This window comes from Mastomys coucha, unplaced genomic scaffold (genome assembly GCF_008632895.1).
Source record: "Mastomys coucha isolate ucsf_1 unplaced genomic scaffold, UCSF_Mcou_1 pScaffold15, whole genome shotgun sequence".
In the NCBI taxonomy this organism is placed as follows: Eukaryota; Metazoa; Chordata; class Mammalia; order Rodentia; family Muridae; genus Mastomys; species Mastomys coucha.
Window position 1 is genome coordinate 111,596,279 of NW_022196897.1, and position 9,252 is coordinate 111,605,530.

General features: G+C 40.6%; 1 protein-coding gene across 7 annotated transcripts in view; it reads right to left on the reverse strand.

Annotated features, from left to right (window-relative positions):
- Fam227b (family with sequence similarity 227 member B) overlaps positions 1–9,252 on the reverse strand; it is a 158,027-nt gene that overhangs the window by 11,518 nt on the left and 137,257 nt on the right. For 4 of the 7 annotated variants that reach the window (XM_031371760.1, XM_031371756.1, XM_031371761.1 and 1 more), the window contains 2 exons: positions 6,751–6,860; positions 3,174–3,337 (listed from right to left, as the gene is read on the reverse strand). In XM_031371760.1, the coding sequence (XP_031227620.1) occupies positions 3,174–3,337; positions 6,751–6,860 (274 nt within the window). The remainder of the gene's footprint in view (positions 1–3,173; positions 3,338–6,750; positions 6,861–9,252) is intronic. The other 3 variants (XM_031371759.1, XM_031371758.1, XM_031371757.1) reach the window with 3 other exon arrangements.

The following is a 9,252-nucleotide window of genomic DNA, read 5'->3' on the forward strand; positions in this document are numbered from 1 at the left end:
GGACTTGTACCACAGTAAGAGCCAAGATTTTAAATTCTACTAAATACAAAACAAACAAAAAGATTTTAAGTATACAGCTAATGTTTGATGTTATTTAAAGTTTATATTGAGAGAAATGTATTTTCACTATTGCTGTAGATGAGCATCTACATAAGACTGTTAAATTGATTGTTGTTTTATATCAAACAACTTTTATAATACTTATTTTTATTGTTATAATATTTTATAAATTCTAAGGAATATGACAAAAAAGATATTGTAGGTATTGAAGGGGGCGTCTATGGGAGGAGCAGTGGTACAAAAGGGAAACAAAAATGTGATTCAATTCTATTTAATTAAAATATGTTTTTAAATGTTAAAAAAAAAGACCCCAGAGACGAATTGCTCAGAATGTAGTCCATAGATCAGCAACACAATGAATGTGAGTTTCCAGCTAGCCTGGGCTACAGGAAGCCCTGCCTCAAACAAACCAGAAAAAGAAAAGGAAAAGAAAAAAAAAGAGAGGAAGTTAGCTGAGCATGAGATTATTACGAAGCTGGCTTTGCATGTTTGGGATTTATTACAGTCCTAACCTAGAGGACTTGAAAAGATTTGATTTTTCTACTTAAAAGTTTTTTGTTTCTTTGTTTTTTAATAGGTTGGGGATCTCCCAGGACCTTATGCATGCTAAGGGCACTGGAGCACTGAGCTAGGCCCTACTCAGCTGATGCAACTGAGCAAGGGCGGTTACAGCCTTTCCTCCACAGAGAAAGGGAGGCATTGGAAAAGTTTGCCTTACTTGATGGAAACTTCTTCCTCCTTCCCTCTTATCTGCCTCCCTCCCTCCCTCTCTCCCTCCTCCCCTCCCTCCCTCTCTCCCTTCCTTCCTTCCCTTCTTTCTTTCCTTTCTATATAGCACAGGCTGACCTGGAAACCAGTATTGACCCTCCTTACTCTGCCTTCCCAATGCTAAAATCACAGGTCGATGCCACCATGTCCAGTCATTTTATTACGTTTCTGTCCCTAAGTTTCGAGGATGAGAATTTCTCCTATTCATACTGACTTTCTCCACTGAGACACAGAGACACAACTGTCAGGTCTCAGGCCCTCACATACATCAGGATGAGCATGAGCTGTGCTGTAGGATTTCTGGTGGTTAGGGGAAAGCCAGCACTCCTCAGGAACTTGAGAATGGGTTTTCCATCCCACATCCTCCCCCTTGCTACTTCTTGCCCTTACAGCCCAGCCTGGTGGTTTGTCCATGCTCTCCAGACTTTGCTTTCTGGTGCTTTCCCATCTCTTGCCATGTGCTCTCTTGCTACCCCCATCACTCTTTCCCTCCCTCCCGTTTCCCTATTCCTGGCTATGTCTAGTCTATTTTCTTCTCTCTCTGCTCTGGACTCTTCCAAATGCCTCTAAACATTTTCTCTCTCTTATCCACAATAAAAACCCTGGCCCTAATGGAGTGGTCATGTTGACAATTTCCTTTTTGAGAACATTCCTCCTTGCATAGGTATAGTAACATGTTTATTAATTTAAAATTCAAAAAGTGGCTAAGAAGTCAGAAATGACCCAATCTAACCAACCAAAACAACCAAACTCTTCTTTTATTTACCTTTACAGTAACAACAGTTGGTGAATTGTTGTTCTGCAATTTTTAAAAAGAAAAATAAAAACCCAGAACCTAAACTGAATTTGTAATAAGAAAGGACCTCAGATTACTGACAATTTTCCAATGAATCCTGGCTGGAGGGAGCTACAAAGTACCTGCAGTCAACATGCTCACACTTGGCTTCACCAAACAAAACTCTTTTGTTCTGTAAGTTCTTAAAAAACAATTTTCACGTCAAAAGTTCTCATCCTCCACTTTTAACTGGCAGTTTTCTAAAAGAAATTTGGCCAACCCCTCAGGAAGTGAAGAACAGTTTCAAGTAAAAGTCATCTAAAAATAGAGTGGGACATACTCTTACCGAGAGCAAGACTTAAGATGTCACTTGTCCCTACCTGATGATGGTTTCATGGTCCTTCTGCTGCAACAGACAAGAGGCAAAGCTATATCCAGTTCACCACTGTGGCCCTGGGACATCACCAGAGTAAGACAAACAGGCTTTCCCTCAGAACCAATGCTTCTTGTCATCTCTCTGCTTCATTCTTTTCCCATCTCCTGATCTCACCCTTCTGGGAACATTTTCTCAGGTCATCTTGAGACTGGATCATATAGACAAATAGTCTTGCACAAAATGATGGAGAAGGAGCTGACTGGCCTGAAGTGCTAGTTCCACGGAGAATGGCAACCTGGAGACCCTCTTCTCCTCTTCTCTCAGATTAAGATCAAGGTCACCAGTTCAACACTGTACTCTTTATCTATGTGCCAAATGTAGTCCGATGCTTCAGGACATGGAAAGATACACACTTTAGTGTATATTGTGTTAGTTATATTGTGCATAGGAAGCCTGCTCCATGCCATCTGAGCATGCCTCCATTCTTAAAGTTCAGTGAGTGGCAGCTTCCAGCCACTGAGGACACAGTGAGAACAGAAAGTGCTGAAGGAGCCATGTGAGCACTGTTACAGAAAGGCTGCTTCTTTAGTAGACCTGGTGAAATAGAGCATGGGCTCTCTGAAGGTGAGCTTGTGGCTGCACTACTGAGCAAACTGCAGGAGCACAAGGATCTACCATTGCCCTCCACAGAAGTGTACAAATGGAGGCCAGAGCTCAGTCAGGGAGTCTGTCTGCTTAGTACTTGTGAAGTAGACATAAACAGATACTGTAAAGAAGAATCTTAGCATCCCTCTCTGGGTGCTAGACCCAGCCAGAGCTCCAGGTCATCTGCAGTGAGTCCTGAACCATGGTGGATATTTTTCAAGTGCATGAGGCTCTCTTTGGGGAATCAGAAACCAATGACCCGAAACTATGGCAAATGCTGAACTAGCATGGAACAACAAAGTGGCAAGACAGACTTCCAGGACGCAGCATAACCAGGCCAGAGGGCCTGAGCTTACTTCACACGGAAGATCATAGCTGTGAAGATAAAAGAGAGAACAGCTCAGTTAGTCGTGCTGTCGAGGTAAACAGGGCACAAGTGAATGCTTCATGAACTGCCAGTCAAAACACATTTAAAAATTAGGATGGAAAGGAAAACGTTTTCAGTGTCTTTGAATCTGATTGTCTTGAAGTAAAGTACAAGAAGGATATGGCTCTCGGAGTATCTTGGTGAACTTGCTTCCCTTCAGATTGTGAGTGACAGAAATACCTCCTAGCTCGTGCATCTTAAGATAATACAGAATCAATGGGCTCCGACCTCCAAAGTCAAAGAGAACTTTGTAAAACTCTGGACCCAAGCTCATATAGTGGGACTGCTGGAGGGAGGAAAAAGCACATGTCACTGACCACTTCTCTGTTCTTAATGAACTGTAGATAGCTTACATGATATCTATGAAGAAAATCCCCAAAGGATATATCAAAAAACACAAAATAAAATTCTATAAAGCATCCTTTAAATGACTTATTCTCTTCATGTGGGAGAGTGTTTTATTTGTACCATGTATGCCTGTTATGTGTGTGCAGTGCCAGCAGAGGCCAGAAGGCAGCACTGGAACCCCTGGAACTGAAGTTATATATGGTTGTGAGTCATTGTGTGGGTCGTGAAAGCAGAACCCAGGCCCTCTGCAAGAGCAACCAGTGCTCTTAACCATCCCTCCAGTCCCTTCTTAATAAAAAGCATTTCCATCAGCTCAGGCTATGAGTGTTTACAATGAATATTCTTTCAGAATGGTGCTTTCTAATTTTGTTTATCCATCATCCATCTGTCTGTCTGTTCAGCTATCTATCTATCACCCATCATCTATTATTAATGTATTAGCTATTGTGAGATAATCAGTCTCATTATGATAAATATACCATTGCATCTTGTTTATATTCATCACCCACTATCACAGTATCCTGACCTTCCCCAACTTCTAACTCAATATTCCCTCCCTCTTCTGTTGTCCTGTCACACACTCACACACACACACACACACACACACACACAGAGACAGAGATACCGACACACAGATACACATATAGAGAAACACACATACAGAGAAACACACATACACATACAGATACAAGATACACACACACACACACACACAGAAACATACACACACATAGAAGCACAGAGACACATAGACACATATACAGACAGACACAGAGAGAGACACACAGACACATAGAGACACACACAGAAACACACACACACACACAAACAGAGAAACACACATACTCCTAGATTCCAAATGAAAACCGGATTATTTCTTTCTTCCCTCTTTATTTGCCTTTCTTGTTCTCCCCATCTCCTCCTCTTATAATTCCTCCTTAGCCCTATATAGGCATAAACACACATTTCTGCTTAAATCTAAATTCCACATGGAAGAGAAAATGGGCAACATTTGTCTTTCTTGTCTAACGTCATGCTTTCCTTTATAGTCTTTTGTTAAACATCAGAGCTGATTATTAGTCAATAGATTTTATTCAGTCTGAAAACAGGAAGGAGGGGGGGATGAGAGAGAGGGAATAAGGGAGATAGACAGACAGACAGATAGGTAAACACCCTTCAAAGTGACATACTGCTTCTAGCTGGATCCCACCACCTGCTACCACCCACTATTTTCCACAGCCTCCAACGACATCTAAGCCAGGGACAAGCCCTCAGCACTGGAGCCCTTGGGGATATCCCAGGTCCAGGCAAACCAGAGACAGGAGTCCTCCTCCACAGTAGGAGAAGCACAATGGTAGGCTCCAGGTCTTGGCTTTCGAAACTGTAATAAACCCTTGCTATTTAAACTGTTTAATTTATGGCTCCACCTTTTCAAGTGGCAGTCAAAGACCAGCCCTGGGATGGAGCCAAAGGCATAGAAAACTGCTTTAAGGTGGTTCTCTAGTGGACTCTGGGAATGGTTGCTTAGCCTCTTACAAATCCCTATGTCCCCAGTGCTTGTTGAAAAGTAGGTATGTAGTTTCTATAACATTTCTTCAGTTTTTCAGTCTGGCAGTCTGGCCATAAAAGAAAATGGTACAACAATACCATCTCTCCAGATAAACTCCCACCGATTTCAGTTTGGGACCCAAAAACTTACTAAATATTAAATATTTCATTAAATTAGATTGTTAAAAACCAGGAAATACAAGAATATGTAAATAAAGAAAATTGATTTGATATGGACATCATTTCTACTCCTGAATAATTGTCAAACCCAATAAGATATATTAAAATTTTGTCAAGAAAGACTGTAACAGACTTAAAATCTGACTAGTATTTAAATGAAGACATCAGGTTTAGAATTTTAAGCCAATGAACGTATCTAATCTTGCCTAAAGCAACACAGTGCTGACTCACAGGGACTTGGGCTAGAAATCAGAGTGTCTTTCTTGATGGCCTCTGACAGCTAGTCCTCTTTTCTGAAAATGCAGTTCTGAGTACTCAGTCTCATCTAAATGGTGAGGATCCCTGGAACAAGCCTTCCAGACTAGGAGGAACTTTATAATATTTAATAATTAATCTCGGGCCCTGAATGCACAGGCCGTGATGCTTGTCCAACAGGGGGAGCTGTGAACACTGTGTCTACAGAGGCTGGGTCTGCCTGATTATAGCTTCAGAGTGGGGGGATGGGGCACAGTGTGGGGAGTGGCTGTGGGATTAACTGCATTATCTCAGGCTAGCTTTAGCCCTCAGAACAGTCACAGTTGACTATCTCCATGTCAGAACTAACATGTTGTGGCTAAAAGATAAAATCCTTTTGGAATCTATTAACTTAGCAGCCACTAGCATACATCAACCCCAAAGCTAAGAGTGTCATGAGATAGCATTTGGGGGCCATTTTGTTGTACCCACTCTCTGATGTTCCCACCCATGCATTTTAAAATTACCTTGGTTCATGACTTTCTTAGTTTTATAAAACTATAAAACCCCATGAAACTAACTCCACAATGGAGCATGGGATTTGGAGTAATCTAAATTAGATCTGTGTTCTCAGGCCATAGTCACTCAAAATGGCTCCATGATAAATTATCTCTTATTCCTGTAAAACAAAACAAAACAAAACAGACAAACAAACCACAGAGGTGCTAAGCTGTGGTTCTCAAGAAATGGCATCTCCAGTGTCATTTTCTCCAGGGCCACGAATAAAACTGAAGACAGAGCAACAGTAGTCCACATCCCTTTGGTTGTCTTGGGAACCATAACAGCCTCATGGGAACACTAGAGGGTGTCTTTGTATGTCAATCCAAGGAGGAGCTACAGCAGAGAACTGTCATGAAGAAAAGATAAGGGCTGTGGTTTTTGTTATTTTTAAAATTTTACTAGAGATGGCTGTATTGCCAGAAGAAAATAGAACATTTAAATTTATGATTAACAAATCTCTCATTGATTGGCCAAGTCAGTCATCAATGGGAGGAGAGGCCCTAGGCCCTGTGAAGGTTCTATGCCTTAGTGTAGGGGAATGCCAAGGCCAGGAAGCAGGAGAGGGTGGGTTGGTGAGCAGGGGGGTGGTGGGGGGAACAGGGTTTTGTTTGTTGTTGTTGTGGTTGTTTTTTTACTTTATTTTTTTGAGGGAAACTGGGAAAAGAGATATCATATGACATGTATATAAAGAAAATATCTAATTAAAAAACCAAATCTCTGATCATTAAATTATTTCTAAGATATATGCTGGGAATGTGCTGAGCAGAATTACTGTGTGAAGCCTGTGGATTTCAATGACACTGCCAATTGAACAGGGGAAGGACTTACGGTGCCGCCTGGGCCCACCTTGGTTGTTGCTTTTGATGCCACCGACTCTTCCTTGAGTATAGGCATTGTGTATGCTCTTGGGTTCTTTAGAATATCCTCCATTTTCAAGTCTATAGTTAAAACGAAATAATAAGAGACTCTGAGTGATTGTTTCTTCCTTCACAAAGACCGAGCTGCTCTGCACTTTTGTCCTAGCTATACTTACCGTCAGTGTGGAGAGAGAGAGAGAGGAGGAGAGAGAGAGGAGGAGAGAGAGGAGAGAGAGAGAGAGAGAGAGAGAGAGAGAGAGAACAGGCGAGAGGCAGGGAGGGTGCTGCTAAAGCTGCTGCAGCAGAAGAAATGAATATTCTACTCAAGATTTTATTAAGCTGGTTTTTAGAGTATGTTAAATTCATTAATTTATATTAATGTCATTCTCGTGAAATCATCAGTAAGTGTGTAACAAGGGTTGGAAAACGTTTTTTGCTTGTTTTTTAAATTGATTCTTGATGCATTACAACAGGGACTACTGGATATTGGCCTGAAATTCCAGAGGCAGGTAAGTATGTAGTACGATCAGAGGTTAAAGCAGCTGGTAGCCAAAACTGACATTTGTCATTTGGAACAGATCAAAGTGGCTTGCAGTTAGAATAGGCAACTGAGGAAAGAAATCATACAAAGCTTTTAAACTTGATGTTTTTTTTTTTTTTATTTTTTTATTTTTGGTTTGTTTTAACACACCTTATGTAGCCCAGGCTAAGCTTCTCTGCTTCTCAGCCTCAGGCATTCTGAGGTCACATTTTTGAGTGTTTCTTTAACATGGATCTGTGTGATGGCAGTTTCTGAAGGAGTGAGCATTGAGGACCAAGGGAGCCTGGCTTCATGCCCACAGCCCTCCCTTGGAAGCTTGCTATGCAGAGCACCTGATCTTGGTTTGATAATTGCTGTTAGTAGAAAGCCAGGTATCAGCACCATGCAAAGAACCCAAACTAGGGATATGTGGCACTCAGTGCAAAAGTCAGAGATAAATAAAGAAATGAGTAAAGAAATTGAAAAATAAACATAGTCAAAGAAAAGTTACAAAAAAAGCCTACAAAATTTAAAAATTGTAAACATTACCAATATACAGTATTGTTAAATGCCTGTCCGGCTGCTCCCCTCTCCCACCATTCTCTAACTTTTAATTAGAGAGTTAAAAGTTTTAATTATGGTTTTCATGTATTTACTGTTTGCAGAATCTCTGAAAACTTGTGGAAATTAACTGAATAGTCACAAAGACTGCATTTGATGCAGTTTGTGTCTTCAATATTTTCTTTTACTTTTTTTTTTAATTTGACCAGTGAAAAGCTATGCCAGCCTTACTATGTGTGCACAAGGAAGTTTTCTTGTATGTGATTTTTCTTTATTTACTTCTAGCATGTCATTGCCCTTAAGAAGGACACTTGTACACTGAGTACGGCTACTCCCAGACACTTGTGCAGCTTTTATTTTAAGAGCTCTTCTGGGATGCAAAGGACTCTATCTTGGTGACTCTGAAGCAAGGTCAAGGATCTCATTTGTATCAACGCAGCAAATGCATAAATTATTGAAACAGAAGAGACACTGGCTCATCACTCATGTGTCTTCTTTAGAATAGATATACTTTGAAGGAAAGCTCTTGGGAAGAGACTTTTGTCCAGTACTAAACTGCCAGGAAAATAAAGGAAAGAAAACTCAGGTGGCCATTAAGCCAAATGTGTGTGACATGCAGAATAAAGAATAAAATACACATGCAATTTCATTTCAGCAAAATAGGGACATGTTGAATATTTTGAGGAAAGTCTATGTATTTGTGAGTACATTCTTATTATCTAATTAATAATGATTTCTGCTTTACTAGATTCCAATATATATTCTCTTCACACTCTGGGTCTCATTAGCTCCAGGCCCAGGTGCTGTCTATGTATGTATGCAAGAGAGTTATCTTTGTCTTCCTAACTATATCTTTGTGTATCTGTTTCTCTTGTATGAAAGTTAGAGTTTGAACTGGCAACTGAAGCGCCAAGGACTTTATAGCGCTGGCAAGTAAAATCAAACTCCTTCCTGAAATGCTGTGTTATCACAGTACACTCACAGAGAGACCGCAGGGTTCAAACTCCTTCCTGAAATGCTGTGTTATCACAATACATTCACAGAGAGACCGCAGGGTTCAAACGCCTATGGCACACTTTGTTAACTGTGAAGTGCTGTGTTTATGGAGGGTGTCATTAGCATCCCCGAGCTTTGCCAATTCAGCTAAATTTCGTAATGCAAGGACATGAAGATATTTGGTCATAATGAAAGAGTTATCTGTACCACATTGGTTCCCAAGGGAAGTGCCATTTTATCTTATGCTAGAATCTCAGAAGCTGCTACTCTCTTACTTCTTATTAGGAGCCACATCTGTATCTCATTATTATCTTCATTATGGTTTAGATAAGTTTTAGATGCCAAAACCAAGTAATTAGCTTTCTAAGTCTCTCTCTCTCTCTCTCTCTCTCTCTC